We start from the raw sequence: 16,368 nt of genomic DNA on the forward strand, positions 1-16,368 counted from the left end.
CTCATGTGAAACTGAGCTTGTAGATATGTGCAGAACCCTGCTCAGGGATTACTTGCTCTAGCTGCTGCCAAGAACTGAAGTCACAGTTCATGCTTTTGCTCAGCCACTTTAGCAAGTTGACCTGAGTGGTGGTGGGGGAGATTCCTGTAGATACATTTCACATGATAGATTTTCTCCAGAATTTCTTAGGGACTTTGTCCTTGGGCTTTTGAGAATGGTCTTGTCTATGAAACAGTTCACGAGTTCACCGCTTCCAGAAACTCCTGACTCGACTTTTCTCTGTGAAGATCACCACTGAGTCATGGTTGTCTTAGACTTACTGATTAAAAATATTAATGAAAAACAAAATTTTAATCTCAGCAGGGATAAGGGATAGTTTAGTCTGGAGCAAAATATGAGGGCCATGACTCACAAACAGACTTAGGCTACCTGGAAATCCATGTTCCAATGTAGAAACAGTTTAGAGTAGCAGAACAAAATCAAGCCATTTTTCAGATATGTTGGTGGAGACATGGTAGGAGGATGAAAACTAAGTGGGGACTCCTCTACTGCAGGCCTGGATGTTTTCTGGCAGTATCTCTAGCTTTGGTTGGCTGTAAATCTTGTGCTTTGTAAATTTCAAATGATTTATCCTAAGAACACAAAGCTATCCTAAGAACACAGCCAGAAAGATGGCATTAAGTGGCTATTAAGAGAAATAAAAATGGCCCAAGATAATTTGTTTCTGGACCTGAAATTCTAATCAATTAATTGGTTTTGCAGAAGTTTCTGTTATTTTTGAAAGACAGAGAACTCATTTTCAATTCTTCTTTCTGTATGAAGATCTAGTTTTATCATTGCCATTTGACTGTATGAATTTCCTCCCTTTTAAAAAGAGTCCTGCTAGCCAAACGTAACCTGGAACTCATTATGGAGACCAGGCCAGGCTTGAACTTATAACAATCTTCCTGTCTTTGCTTCCTGAGTGCTGGAATTATAGGCATACTCCATAAGCACTGTTTACTTAAATTCTTCACAGTTGTATACCAAAAAAGTACTAAACTGTCAAAGATTATCAGTAAATGCTAATTTTCTTCAAATTCATTGAAAGCAATCAAAATTCACAGGGGACTTTGTTGTTTGGCCATGAGGATCATTCCTTTGTTGATTTTTTGAGAAATATTTTGAAATGTATCTAGATTTATGAAAGGATTACTGACTACACTTCCCTCACTTACATATGAACTCTAGCCAAATAATTAGTTGGGTACTGTCTAATGTGGGACTTCCATGCTTCCCAGTAAGGTAAGGAAAGGTATATTTCTGACAATGTTTAATATTTTAAAAATCTGGACGTCTCTGAGATGCTGTGAACTAAACTCAGGTCCCTGTAAGAGCAGCCAGTTCTCTTAACCTTTGAGCCATCTCTTTCCACTGTCTCTCTCTTCATCCTTTGGAGGTCAACAGAAAACAGTAAGTCTAGTATAAGATTAGATTTAGAATCAGGCACCGAAGCGGCTGTGAGAGACAGGTGGTTAGAGCTGTCTCCTGACGTCACCACTGGAATCCTATTTGTCCAAGGCAGCTTTACTTGCAGTCCATGTCTGTTAATTTGGCTTCTGCCAGCTGTGGGCATGACACCTGCAGCAGCCTGCATGCTGAGACATTTATTTGGTATGAATGTCTGTATGGCAGGAGAAAAGAATATGAAATGGTAGATAGAAAAGTTTGGGTGGGACTCAGAGATTTAGAGGCAAAAAATGTCTTCATTCTCCCACAGATTCTTGTGCCTTCACCGTTTTGTAAACTATTTAAGCTGTGAATATATTGCAAAATTTTAAGAACAGGCATGGAGACTTGTTCCTGTAACTCAGCACTAGGGAGGCTGAGGCAAGAACATGGCTATGAGTTCAAAACCAGTATAGGCTACAGAAGTGAGACGCTGACTTGATAAAAGTATTTTCATTCTTCCTCCTGTTTTTAAGATAGTATAGACTGAGTTTAAGGTTGTATATTTATATGTTTAAAATAAAATAAAGTGACAGTAGCTTGGAAATTGGCTATATATATATATATGTATATATACACATGCATATCTATCTATCTATCTATCTATCTATCTATCTATCTATCTATCTATCTGAATACATATGTATGTGGTTGTTACACACTCCTCGATCCAAAAGTTTTCCTTATGTGATTTAAAAATTCTATAAAATTCTTAAACAATGTCTGAGGTAATGCTATGAAAAGCCCAGAGTAAGTCTTTCATCTCTATGTGGGTGTCTTGTTAAAATGTCCCAGTGACATGTCATTTCTGTTTGTGTGCTCCTGGTCTGTAGCCTGTAAATCTTGGTGCTAAATGAACCTAATTGTTTTGGCTACTTCATATTTGAATTCATTATGCACTGTAGTGTCAGAAATATATACTTTCATGACTATGGCTTTGATTCTGCTATAACAACTTTTTCCTATATTTTCAAAGAATACTATATATACGTGTAAAGAAGGGCTCAGGTGTTATTAGAACACTTGACATTTTCTAGCAAGAACACTGACTGTTCACCACATACATTGTGACCTCTTTGAGTCTGGGGAGGCAGCTCAGCTGCCAACGTGTACTCACCTCCCAAACAGGAGGACCTGAGTCAATATGGAAAAGAGCCAAGTGTGATGGCATGGTAGGGAGGCAGGGCTGTGTGGATCCTGGGGTAGCTAGCCAGGCAGCCTTGCCTGCTTGTGAGTTCTGTTTTGTAGGGTGTGAATATGTGTGTGTCTATGTGTGTGAGTATGTGTGTGTGTGTGTGTGTGTGTGTGTGTGTGTGTGTGTCTGTTTAATGGTGGATAGTTCCTATATATTCCTAGAAAACATTAGAGACAAAAGTGTATGGATTATTATAAAAAAGAGAAAAAGCTGTAAAGCTTTTCTGAGGCTTTGTGCACACACATGCAACAGAGAGATGAAGACAACTTTTTAAATAAGTTCATATCCTGTTACCATCATGTCTTACAGACAGAAAAATGATTTACTTCAGGTTGCTGGTCAAAGTGACCAAACTCTTTGTTGGAGGTAAATAAACCAAACTCTTTGTTGTGTTGTATATCTTGGATGATTCAACTTTGTAGCTAAATATACCCAGAGGGCAACCTGTACTAAAGATGAGGGCAGTCTCAGACATTAAGGAAGCTCAGCACATTGTGTCTCAGCCATCCTGAGCAGTGGCTGAACTGCAGTGTGTGCTTGCAGGGTGAGGGGCAGCAGCGTTGCCTCTGCATCCAGATATATTCCACAACCTCAGGCTGCAGCGTTTTACCAGACGGAGCTGTGAGAATCCCCCAAACCAATTCCTTGGTTTGGTTTGGTTTTGAGACAGGTTTATTTCTGGAGAACTCAGACCAGCCTTGAGGAATCCCTCGCCACAGCCTACCAAGTGCTGGGCTAACAGGTGTAAATCATTATTTACAGCACAGAGTGAGCTTCAAAAACTGCCCAGTTCTAGGAGCCATCACATGATTTCTGCCATATGTAGAACCCAGATATCAATACATTATCACTCTATCTGTTTAGATATAGGAGTAAACAAACACATACAAACACACTGGACTTAGGTTCCCCTTTTATCATTCCTTCTCATGGAGTTAATTTAAAGTAAGTGTAATTATGTATGTGGTGGGATACTCTCCACTGAATGAGATCTAGAACGGCCTGAGAGAGAAGCCTCTGAATGCTTGTGGAGATTGTCTTGATTAGGTAAACTGAAGTGGGAAGACCCATCCAGATTTCTTGGGTGGTGTGCTGGGAAGGTTGTTTTTTATTACCTGGACACAAACCAGAGTCACATGAAAGGATGAAACCTTCACTGAGAAAATGCCTCCATATGATCCAGCTATAAGGCATTTTTCTTAATTAGGGATTGATGGGGGAGGGTCCACCCAATGTATGTGGTGCCACCCCTGAGCTGAGCAAGTCATGAGGAGCAAGACAGTCAGCAAAACTCTCCATGGCCTCTACATCAGCTCCTGCCTCCAGGCCCCTGCTCTGCTTGAGCTCCTGCCCTGACTCCTTCAGTGATGGACAGTGATGCAGAAGAGTAACTGAAACAAACCCTTTCCTCCCCAAGTTGCTTTTGGTCATGATTTCACCACAGCAGTAGTCAGAGATGGGAGACAAGGTGTTGAGCACAAGCTTCAAGGCTCTCTGCTCCTACTGTGGGTGCTGCTTTCCAGCTGCTTTCAGTTCCTGCTTGACTTTCTCACCACCATAGGCTGACTGGGCTCTGGAAGTATAAACCAAAATAAACACATTTTCTCTCCAGTGTCCCATGTCAGGGAAGAAGAAATGACCAAGGCATGTGGTAAATTTTCAGCCAACTTAACTTCTGTTCTTTGAGGATATTAGACTCTCCTCCAACTCTTCTAATCTGCTTATAAACAGGATTTTCAAGGCCCTCCTTCTTAGGGGTCCTAGCCTTTGTTCTGGAGAAGCGCAGGAATGTTCTCACAGTGAAAGAAGGTGGATTTGCAGAGCCTGGATCTCACACGGGTCCATCCATCCATATTTTGTAATTCTAGGTGCAGTGGTGCAGCGCAGGCGTCTTTGTGTCACTTGGCTCTTAGAGCAGGAAGAGATTTGGTGGTGTACACCATATCTAGCAAGCGGGCGGATTATTGCTATTCCGTTTCTCTCTTTGTTGATCTTTGAGGCTTTCTCCAACATTGTTTAATGCCCAGTAATGCTGCCGCCCTTTATCATGTTTCTCTTCCTCACTTTTCAAGTTCTAATAGTCAACAGCAGGAATACACTTCGTAATACCGAGACTTCTTACCCTTTGTTTAGATACAGTCATCATGGCTAAAATAGCCATGGCTAATTAAACACAAAAGGCATGCCAGGGACTTTATTTTAGTCCTATTCTTTAATCAAACTATGTGAGGAAGTTATTACTATCTTTGGTTTATAAAGAGGACATTAAAAAGCTACACCCTTTTAAAACTCCATTGTACTATAAAATAATTTACTGTTATACCAAAGGCCATTTATGCATTTGCACATTCATTATTCATAGATGATAGCCATTCTACCTATATGCATCAAATACCTATTTTATGAAAATAATGAACTTAAATATTGTGAAAATTATAGATGACATTCATACAGCTCCGATTTTAGGAAGCTTGCAGGATAGACAGAGAGATAACAAGTGAGCCTCATGACCAAAATATAAATTAGAAACTGTGAACTTTTATGTGTTGAGGTTATAATCACACTGAGAGTATCAAACACCAAAGTAAATTGTGTCCACCGTGACTGAGGAAATGTTTGAGCAAGCTGGTGTCTGGAGTAATGTTGGTATCTTGGAATTCAGGGGAAACTGAGTGGACCAGGACAGTTTCCACACACAGAGCATGTAGCATTTGTAAATAGAACTGAGGACATCCCAGAGGTAGAAAAAGTTGTTTTGAGTGACCAGAATATGCGAGCCAGCGGCTGGAGGTATCCTAAGAGTGAGGTATGAGATGGACAGAAGTCAGATGCTCAAGGGCAACAGTGACAATACAGATGAACATGTGACCTGAGAGCCCATTGGAGACTCCCTGAGGAATTGACCGACCACATTGCATTGGGCTTACTCACTTCTCTAAGTTCTCCTTGACTCAAGAAAGAAAATTTCTTCAGTTTTTTACCAAACACAGAAACAACAGCTTTTTTACTCAGTGGGTAAAGCACTTGCCATGGAAGCACAAAGACCTGAGTAGATCCTCAGGACCCATGTAGAGATGGGCAGTAGCTTCTGTAATCCCAGATCCCTGTGGTGAGATGGGAAGAGGAGGGAGGAGAATCCCTGCAAGCCTGGGCCACTACAGATAGAGAACCAGCAAAGAAGGGAACCGTCCTCAAACAAGGCAGAAGGTGGGATCACCCAGCATTGTTCTCTGCCTTGCACAGATGTACGGCAGCACATGCTTGCCCACACTCATACACACACGTACACACACACACACACACACACACACATGAATAATAGGAATATAGCAGTCAAATCATTGAAATTTTGGAAGAAAAAAATATACGTTACATACAATCTTTCAATGTTGAAAGTATTTAAGTTAGTTAGATTTAGGCCTTTTCAAGCTTTTTTCCTCCCAGTTTGGGTTCTAACCCCCCCCCCCAACTCCTTTCATAATGTGTGGGACAATGACCATTATCCTCAATGCCAAGTTTGTTTGCCAATTTAGGGGTCAGCTCAAAAAGTGACTTTTCAGGCGCCACTGTATGTAAGAGAAGCTACAATACACATAGAGGGAAGACAGAAATACTTTTGTTTGTATGCAAAATAGATAAATTACCTGGACCTTAGGGTCTAGATGGTAGCTCTAGACTTACTGTTTTTAGCTACATAATCTCCCATGAGTCAGTTGATTGATGTTAATCCAGAAGTGTCAGTATTTATTTTTAGTATTTTTAATATATGGATGTATGTGTCTGTGAATATGAATGCAGAGGTCTGTGGAGGCCATAAGAGGAAGTCATATCCTCCAGGAGGTGGAGTCCAGGTTGTGAATTACCCTCTGTGCTGCTAGGAATCAAACTTCAGTCCTCTATAAGAACAGCAACTCAGAGCTGCTGAGTCATCTCTCCAGCCCTTGTTCCCTCTTTCCTTCTATTTTCTTCTGATTTATTTTTTTTTTCAAATGTTCATGATTTAGTTTCTACATCTATGAAGAAAGACAACAGACTTGGTGAGGCTGGAGCATCAGATTGGAAGGCTGTGGCAGAACAAAGCTACTCATCTAAAGGTAGCCATGAAACTGAAGCGCAGAGTGATTCCGGGCCCAGGAATATAGGAGTCTATAGCTATCTCTCTCTATATATAATTTATTTCAATATACAACTAAAACATTCACAGGATATGAAAAACAGCAGCAATAGTAAACACACACACACACATACACATACACACACACACAGTTTGGTAATGTAAGACACACTTCATGAAGGGAATTTCAGTGTCCCCATCATATTTGTAAGTCAGAATCTCACTAGGAAGGATTTCTCTGTTTATTTTCTATTGTTTTATTTTTTTAAGAAATCCAAGTTAAGTGCCTTTAGAGAAAAAAGGAGAAAGAAATAAAGTTGGAAGGGAGACATGTTGAGAGAGTTCAGGGGTATTGGAAGGGGAAATGAAGGAATACATATGATTATGATATATTGCCTATGTATATGAAATACTAGAAGAATAAATAAAAATATTATTGTTTTTCATTTTTCGAGACAGGGTTTCTCTGTGTAACCCTGGATGTCCTGGAACTTGCTCTGTAGACCAGGCTGGCCTCAAACTCACAGAGATCTGTCTGCCTCTGCCTCCCGAGTGTGGGGATCAAAGGTGTGTGCCACTCCTGCCTGGCAAGATATCATTGCTTTTTAAAGAAACAGAGGCGGGTGTTGTGGATCACACCTTTTGTAACATTGGGGAGGCAGAGGCAGGCAGATTGCTGAGTTTGAGGCCAGCCTGGTCTACAGAATACATTCCAGGACAGACAGGGCCCCATTTTAAAAAAATGATATGAGTTAGTATTATGGGCATTTATATACATTAATGTTATTTCCTATGGTGCTAATTTACAGTCAGGGAAGAGCATGTAGATTGTAACACTGACTTACAGAGTCACATCATTTTTCCAGAAACTTCTGTGATTTAGTCAATAGAATAAATTGACATATAGGCTTGGTTTCTATGAATCTGGGGTCTCTTAGTTGAAGATATGAAAATAGAAGACAAGATCCATTTGAAAATGCCGGACCCAAATATAGCTGAGGTTTGCTGAAAGCTTCTTCCAGAGACATCACTAAAGCTCTCTGCAGGAAAACGACAACAAACCTCTGTGGACACAAACCACTTTTATCCTTTCAAGCAGACTCTTACCGCCAGCAAGCACAATAAAGAAAACAATTTTTAAACATTTTAATTAACAAGAACAAGAGTTTTCTAATTTATTTTGAAGTGCATCTGACCAGGTACTTAGATTATTTGCTTTTTCAAAGTCCAGAATCAAAATTTACTATTAGCTGTTACTGACTTTTCAAGTTTCATGCTCACATAGTCTCTTCTTTATTTTTAAACTTGAACCACAAAGTTACAAGTTAAAAAAGGAGAAACTTTAAATATTTCTAAAATATGAATGTACAGCAAGAACATGTTGTGTTTAGAGACATTGTCTCCACCCTGTCCTTGATCAGCACTTGGTTGAAAGCAATTCTTAGAATGAGAATTTACGTACACAGTCAGCAAGCATGAGCACATTGTTATGCATTCACACTAGAAATGAAAAAGGCACTGTTAAATTATTTAGGAAACCACCAAAGTATTTCTACATAAAGTTACAAGAGATGCAAAAACATGTTGACTCTAAAGGAGTAAGAAATCCAAGGGTTCCTCGTTTGGAAACTTGGCCGCATTTCTCTTGCCATACGTGTTCGATCCCACATTGGTTGGTGGCAGGACAGGACCAAGGTTGTTGCTGGAACGGACCAAAAAGTTTGCCAGGCGTTGTGTGGCACATGTGGCTGTGTTGCACTTTCGTTTGTCCATCTGATGGTTGGTACCACTGAACAAATAAGAAAGAAGAACCAGGTTGTGAGGCAGCCGAGTCACCTCCACTATTTTATGCATCAAAGATGGGGAATATTTTTATAGAAGTCAGTGCATTGGTTTGCAAACATTTGTGTGACAGTCAGTTCTGATGCCTAGAGTAGGCAGAGGAATCAGTTTCAACCCACAAAAGCACGCAACACCCTTCATTGGGGTCCGCACTGCTCACAATACAAGGAGTATCTTTTTGGATACTTGGCATTCATTCTCATAATAATAAATTCTTTGACTTATATTCTAAGTTGGTGGACTGACTTTCTGTTATATAAAAATGATTGGAATGTATAATTTATATCTAGCCTGTAATTGCTAATTCTAAAAATGCACTCATTTCCTCTTTTTGGCAAAAAGTAAACAATATATTCATACATTTTTGCAATGTATAACACTGAGGACACTATGAGAAGTGAGATAATTCAGGTACAGGAAGGTGCATACTGAGGGAACACACATAAGGTATCTCACACAGTCACATTTGTGAATCAAATAGTGGAATGGTGTGCTCTCTGGAACAGGCATGGGCACATATCTGGGCACTAATCACTGGGCAGCGAGACCATTGGTCAGCAATTTGCCCATAGTATGAAATTTTACATGCTAAAACTTTTGTTGTGAAAGGAGATCTTTTATTGAGTGTTCTTATTATAATAAACATGATAGAAACATTAAAAATGCTAGGTGATTGAAAGGTCATCTAAAAGGTACTATGGAGTCACAGGTCAAATGAATTCATCACTGTACCATCACTCTTTGCTCCATGAGAGTCCTTGACGTGTGTACGTAGACCTCTGCTTTTCAAAAGCTTCAGTGTGAGGACTAGGTTGACTGGTGCATTTAGAGTCTTTCTGAATCAAGGGTGTTGAAATGTCATCATGGTTTTAGCCCCTGAGCAACTGAATAATAATACTAGCAATAACTCAGAAATTAGAACCAACTTAACATTCATTTGTATTTTAACTCATTGACTTATGCATTTGCTTAGTTTTGAGTCTAGCCTTGAAGGCCAGGCTGGCCCTGACCTTTCTATGTAGCCCAGGCTGGCTTCCAACTCATGATTGTCTGGCTTCTCCCTCATGTTGGGCTTACAGGTACGTATACACCAACACACTCATATTTGTACCTCAGTTTGAGGCATTTCTTTATTTTGGCTCTATACTCTCAGAATATCTTGTGTCTCTGTTTTTCACCTTTCTGTTTGTATAAGAACACCTGAAATAAATAAATGTAAAGACAAGAAAGACACTGGGGCACAAAGTTTTGGTGATTGTCATTTGGTCCTGTTGTTTTGGATATTGTAGATACACATCACAGTAGATAGTTATGACATAAAGCAAGCTGGTAATTGCATGATAACTAGAAAGCAAACAAAGAGAAGAAGAGGGGAAAACTAGGTCCCTCAAGTCTCCTTTGAAGGCACAAGTCAAGTGACCCCAACCTCCCATTCGGTTCTCTCTCTCATGTGTACACACTCTCTCTTCCTCAAACACACAGACACACAGACACACACACACACACACACACACACACACGGCATCTCACACAGTCACATTTGTGAATCAAATAGTGGAATGGTGTTCTCTATGGAACACACACACACACACACACACACACACACACAGTTTTCTACTACTGTGTACTCTTACCATTGGTGAAGGACCAAACTTTTAAGACTTAGGGCTTTGAAAGATATTTCAGAAATGAACATTATTAGTGTGATTTCAAAACTGGATTGTAGATATATATGGAATAGTAACACTGTTTACTGTGTTGATTGGGAAATGTTTTAGTTTTCAGAGTTACAGAACTTGAAATACTGTTGAGATTTAGATACACGGATAGTGGAAAATGATCATTACGGGACTAAAAGTAAACGCCTAGGACCATGTAGATGATACACACCTAGGGACTAAGTGCAATGGATGTTGCCATGGGAGACTTTGTGGCGGAGGTTTTAAATCATCATTGCCTCTATGCAGAAGTTCCTTATGCCCTAAATACTATATATGAAAAATTTAAATTATTAAATTATTTTGCTTTCTCACTGCTGTATTTCCTCCCTGTTACAGAAATCTCTTCCAACAGCATCAAGTACACTGTGTCTTTGTTTTGTGTAAATCTACAACAAAGAAGCAGTGAGTTTTAATGTGTTTAATGTGTTCATTTCTGAAGCAAGTTCCCACTTTTAAAGCTCAGGCTGGCACCATCTCCCTGCCTTCCCTCTCAGGTGCAGGGATTACAAGTGTGTGCCACCATTCTCAGGAGGATCTGCATTTTTGCTCTGTGTTCAACTCCATTGTTTCTTCTCTGAAGCCATACTATACATGGACACCATATTCAAGAATTGACTTAATGCTTTAAAGAGTTTTGGCAATGTTTCCAAACACCAGGTATTAACTTGTAAATAAAGGTGACTTTTACTAAAATACAGCTAGGATTAGAAGTCAGTCTGTGCCCCTGAAGGCTGGTAGATGTAAGATAGGAAAGAACATGATCTAGCAGTCAGGTGGCTTTCTGTTTAACGATGTTCTTGGCAGTGATGGGAGAAGAGTGTAGACTTCTTCACAGGCAAGTTGTGAGGCTGGATTTTGACCATTTATCTGAGGGCAATAATAGCACCTTAAGTTACTCTAAATAAAACACCATCTTACTAAATAACCAGAAAGCACCACCACAGAGCAAGAGTTCTTAAAGCTTGTTTCTTAGATGCAAAATTGCTTCCTCCAAGGAACCTTCCATGTAAAGATGATGAGAGCATGCAAAACTAAAATAGTCATTAGGATGCTGGGAAAGGGTGAAATAGCTAGTATGAGATATGTTATATATACATTCGGCTTTTTTTTTTCTTAATGGCTTGTCTACATTAACACTGATATGTAGAAGTGTTCAGCTACTCCCGGGAGCTCCTCATGATCCAACTAGGTACGAGTGTGTGTATGTATATATCCCCCATCACCAAAAGGTATATTGATGCAAAGACATGCAGTGTAAGACATTTTAAGGGCGTCTGGTTAGCATGTACAAGATAAATGATTATGAGAAAAACACACACAAAAGAACCTGATGGACAGTAATGCTGAGGATTATTCTATTTTAGAGTGATGTTCACAGTATAAGATTGAGCACCACAACACACTCCGTAGAGGCACTGGGCAAATCTCTGTATGTACTGAAAGAACAACACGAGATACTAGCAGACACATTAGTCATACTGCTGCATTTTCCATCATCATTCAATTGTTCTGCTTATTGGAAATTTCATAATGGCTTATTATTAATTTTAGTCGTGAAAAGGCCAATTGAAAATTATAGTCAGTTCTGAGAACATCCTGTGAAACCAGGTGAGTCTTAAGATGACAGAAACCATTTTCTGATGACTCCTGCTATTAGTCATAGCCAGTGAGGTAGTACTGTCTGCCCATTGACACAGACCTTCACCCAAGGACAAACACAGCAGAGAAAAATAAAGAAATGATGACGATAATTCTAATGAGAGCCTTAAATCACATTCCTTTTCAAGGTAAATTTGATTCTTTGGGCTGTCAGTGAGTGACTAAGTTTGGTCTCAGAATATATGGAGCAAAATTGGTTTAGGCACAAATCCCATTATATTATTTTAAATTAGATTCATAGATTTTTGTCTTGTGTCTTTTAAATAGATGGAGAATTACAGTTTTAAGTGGTTTTTATCTGAAGCTTGTAATTACTACTATCCTATCCAGCTAGCTGTCATAAACTACCCTAGATTTGCTCAAACTACCATTTAGCTTTCTTTGTTTACCTACAATATTTCCAACAAGCCTTCTTCAGAAATCATGATGATGTGCAGGGATGGTCTCCACACTGACAATATTTCAGGTATTACTAATTTACATCCACAGACGTTCAGAAGTCATCCTGTGTAGAATAAGTTTTTATATCTGTAGAGCCACAGCATGGAATGACCTTCAAATAGCAAATGAGATTTAAGCTAATTCTAAACTTTAACTTCTTAAAAGCTTTCATTTGCCTCCTATCTTACAGCTTCAATTTCCAGAAGAAGATGTAGAATTTTGGATACTTCTAGACACGCCCCTTCCCCCGAAAAAGGCAAAAAAAAAAAAAAAAGTAAATACGCACCAAAATTACAGCTGATATAAAAATAAATGTTTCGTTGGAATCACCAGTTTCTTCCAGTATTATGTTCAAACAGTAACAATGTCTGCCTCTCAGTTTTTCCGTCATGGTACTCTGGCTTTGCTCCTGTGAGTTCTAACATATTTCTTCACAAATGTTGCTAACTATTTCTGTCTGTTGAAAGTTCTACCTGTCAGTCCTCAGACGCTAATGCTGTCCCTAAACAATACAGAGTTAGGAAACAGTTAAACTTCAAGCACTGCTCAAGGGCAGGATTTGCCTAGAAATTGAGCAGTAGGAGGGCTGTTAGTTACACAGTGCTGAATTCTAATTTCCTCACACTTTTCTAAAGAAGTAGGAATCTCAGGGTACCAACCTGCCCACAGGTGAAGCTTTCAGGTGGATTAGTGCCACAGAGAGGATGAGGAGAGCAGCTGGTAGCTTTGAGATGCACATCATTTGTCAGGTTCCCTGAAGAGAAAGAGCACTGAAGTCAAGCTACCTCCTTTAGTTCTGACTGATGCGATTTTAAATTAGAACCTTCAAAGAAAATTTAAAATGTATTTTACAAAAATCTCTATTATTTTTATCGATGCTCATGAACTTTGAAATAGTTCCAAAATGTTCAAGTTCTTTGTTTTAAAAACAACCTGAGAATTTCTATTATAACACACTATTCTATAACACACTATAACACACTCTCTTGCTAAAATAAGTCCTAAAAGTAACACAAAGGTTGCTTTTCTCTCACTAAGTGACACCAAGCAGCGTGCCTTTTACCTTGCAGTGGTCAGTGTAGCGAAATCAGAAAGTGCCTTGACAGTCAGAAGCTCCAGGAAGCACAGCCCAAGCCTGCATGCACGGCGTGGCAATTAGTAGGCTGGCTCTTATATATCCCTCACCTTGCTGAGCTCTGTCACCACAGAGGCTCTGTCATTAATTTCCACCCTGTAGATGGAAAGTGCTTCATAGGCAGCTGGGGCAGGTGGGCCATCCCCCCCATGAACAGTTGAGCAAATACTAGCAGAGCACATACTGCGTGCCTTTGTGGGGTTAATGGTGCACCAGGCGCAGTAGGAGTTTCCATTTATTGGAAATACAGTGAATTTTCCAACAATTAAGTTTAACAGTAAGGAAGTGACTTTTTTTTTTTAATAAAAAAACAGTAATCAAGAATAACAATAAAGTGAGTTTACGTGTAGTGAGAATGCTAGAGAAATGGAGGAGTTATAACCAAGGGCACATGATCTTCTCTCTCAATAGTAAGGACACTCAGAAAAGGTTTGTAATAGCAGAGTAAGAACTGTTTTTAAAAAGCACATAAAAGGGAAAATTAACTGGACTCAGCATTTAAAAAAATTACAGGAAGCTGGGAGAGAGTATGTGAAGTAGAGGCAGTCTGGGAAGATTTTGAGGGAAAATCTTTGAATTTGTTCAAAGCACATTGCATGCACATATGAAACTTTCAAGAACAAAGAAACAATATAAATTTTAAAAGGAAAATAAAGATAGAAAGACCTGGAGGGGACAGGAGCTCCACAAGGAGAGCAACAGAACCAAAAAATCTGGGCCCAGGGGTCTTTTCTAAGAGTGATACTCCAATCAAGGACCATTCATGGAGATAACCTACACCCCTGCACAAATGAAGCCTATGGCAGCTCAGTGTCCAAGTGGGTTCCCTAGTAATGGGAACATGGATTGTCTCTGACATGAATTCAGTGGCTAGCTCTTTGATCAACTCCCCCTGAGGGGGGAGCAGCCTTACCAGCCCACAGAGGAAGACAAAGCAGCCACTCCTGATGAGACCTGATAGACTAGGGTCAGATGGAAGGGGAAGACTACCTCCCCTATCAGTGGACCTAGGGAGGGGCATGGGAAGAAAAGAGAGAGGAATGGTGGGCCTGGGAGGGGATGTAGGAAGGGGGCTACAGCTGGCATACTAAGTGAATAAATTCTTATAAATTAAAAAATAAATTAAAAAAAGGAAAATAAAAGCCATTAATAATGAAGTGGGGAACACCAAAGACATAAAACCAATAGTTTTACAGCTAAAGATTTATTTATCAGGAATTAGAGAGAGAGACATAGGCACACAGCATTCATTGACTGATTAATTGAATGTGTATGTGTGTGTGTTTCAGTTTATTTTTGAGTATGTACTTACAGAAGCCCAAGGACAATCTCAGGACTATCCTTAGAAGCATTCAATTATTCCGTTGAGACAGACTGTTTCACTGACTGGGAACTCAGAATTTTGACTCAATGGCTGGTTACAATGGGATCGCCAAGGGAGCTTCCTGTTTCAGCTTCTCTAGTTCTGGCGTTAGAGGCAGACCCCCCCCCCCCCCCCCCACAGTTTTACATGGGTCTTAAATGCATGTCCTCTTAGGAGGCGAATACTTCACACTGACTTAGTTGACCCCTCAGCCCTGGAACCCTTATTTAAGTGGAGTTTGTCCAGTAATAGTTTTCTGAGAGAAGGGGCACAGGAAAATTTTGTTTCTTTTGTTTCTGATCAGATCTTTATTCCATTTAAAATATTTTCTTCATTTTGACAAACTGACCTTTCTGGTTCTGTCTGGTACTGAATTCAATATGTGGCCAGGATGACCTTGAAATCCTAATCTTACCTCATCTCCAAAAGGCTTGTATTTCATATGCCACTCCTGGCTCTGCTCTATGTTCACTCTCCTAAAAACGGATCTTTATGTATACTGTGTAGCATATGGTTTTTATTTAGAGTTTCATAGGCATTATATATCAGGTATCACCACTATATATAGCTATAACCAGATATACCAGCTTAACCACTGGTGTTTCTATAAAGAAAAATGATTTATAGAGAGAAACACTTCCCGATTCTTCGGTGTGCCTTTTAAAACACTCTGTAGAAATACTTTGGACCTTTTCATTATTCTTGGTCTGTGAAATTTCATGTGATGTGTTTTGGGCTGTATTTTTCATCAAAAACCTTGGAAAATCCACGTTTTAAATATATACACTTGAGTCTTTCTAACCTGCAGGTGAAGCCCAGGCTTCTTACATTTAGACCGCACTCCACCACTGACTGATAGCCCCAGCGCCGAGCATCTCTTTTGTTCCAGATACTGACCTGAATAAGGGGTGGAGAGGTGACTTAGAGGTAAGGTAGATTAAGTTTCTGCTTTGATGATGCTTCAGGTCTAGCTTGTTCAGAGGCATTTAGCAGGTAGCAATTAAAGGACTTATGATGAAAACATGCTAAATACATTTCCACAGAGGGTAGCATGCAGACAGGGGCTGCTGGAGTGACCATTCCTGTTGAAATCAGCCAAACTGGGAAGCCAGTGAAGCCCAGCAGCACAAAGGAAAAGCTCTGTAATGTCCAGAACTGGAGGAACTGTGGGAAATTTCTCTCCCCTATGAACTTTCCATAAATAAGCAGTATCTTTAAGTTTATCTGGATATGGAATAGGGAGGTTGTCCTATGCATATGAGCTAAAACTCAGTGAGTTGAATGCATTGTGACTCTTGCATGCAGTGAGTCTGTGATTAACCTGTTCATTTTTATTTCTCTTATCCAAATTGTTTTCTGTGGTATTATTTGAGTAAGAAGTTATGGTATTTTGTGAAAGGTCTCAAAAGG

General features: G+C 39.7%; 1 protein-coding gene and 1 long non-coding RNA gene across 2 annotated transcripts; both read right to left on the minus strand.

Moving 5' to 3' along the window:
* Nucleotides 1-7,860: 7,860 nt before the first annotated feature.
* On the minus strand, nt 7,861-13,619 carry Iapp (islet amyloid polypeptide). The gene is made up of 3 exons (XM_055605554.1): nt 13,524-13,619; nt 13,120-13,214; nt 7,861-8,586 (listed from the first exon to the last, which is right to left on the minus strand). The coding sequence occupies exons 2-3, from the start codon at nt 13,200-13,202 to the stop codon at nt 8,388-8,390; spliced, it is 282 nt and encodes a 93-aa protein (XP_055461529.1). The 5' UTR covers nt 13,203-13,214; nt 13,524-13,619; the 3' UTR covers nt 7,861-8,387.
* Nucleotides 9,886-13,105, minus strand: LOC129675610 (uncharacterized). The gene is made up of 2 exons (XR_008719962.1): nt 12,413-13,105; nt 9,886-11,227 (listed from the first exon to the last, which is right to left on the minus strand). It is a non-coding gene; the product is annotated as an uncharacterized LOC129675610 (long non-coding RNA).
* Nucleotides 13,620-16,368: the final 2,749 nt, after the last annotated feature.

The sequence above is a fragment of the Psammomys obesus genome, unplaced genomic scaffold (genome assembly GCF_907164565.1).
Source record: "Psammomys obesus unplaced genomic scaffold, mPsaObe1.curated_primary_1811, whole genome shotgun sequence".
In the NCBI taxonomy this organism is placed as follows: Eukaryota; Metazoa; Chordata; class Mammalia; order Rodentia; family Muridae; genus Psammomys; species Psammomys obesus.

Excerpts from the sequence above, each read along its gene's own strand:
- Iapp (XM_055605554.1), bottom strand. The coding sequence starts at position 13,202 with ATGATGTGCATCTCAAAGCTACCAGCTGCTCTCCTCATCCTCTCTGTG. Across the intron at positions 8,587-13,119 it reads AAAGCTTCACCTGTGGGCAG|TGGTACCAACCATCAGATGG; the intron begins GTTGGTACCCTG and ends TTATTTGTTCAG.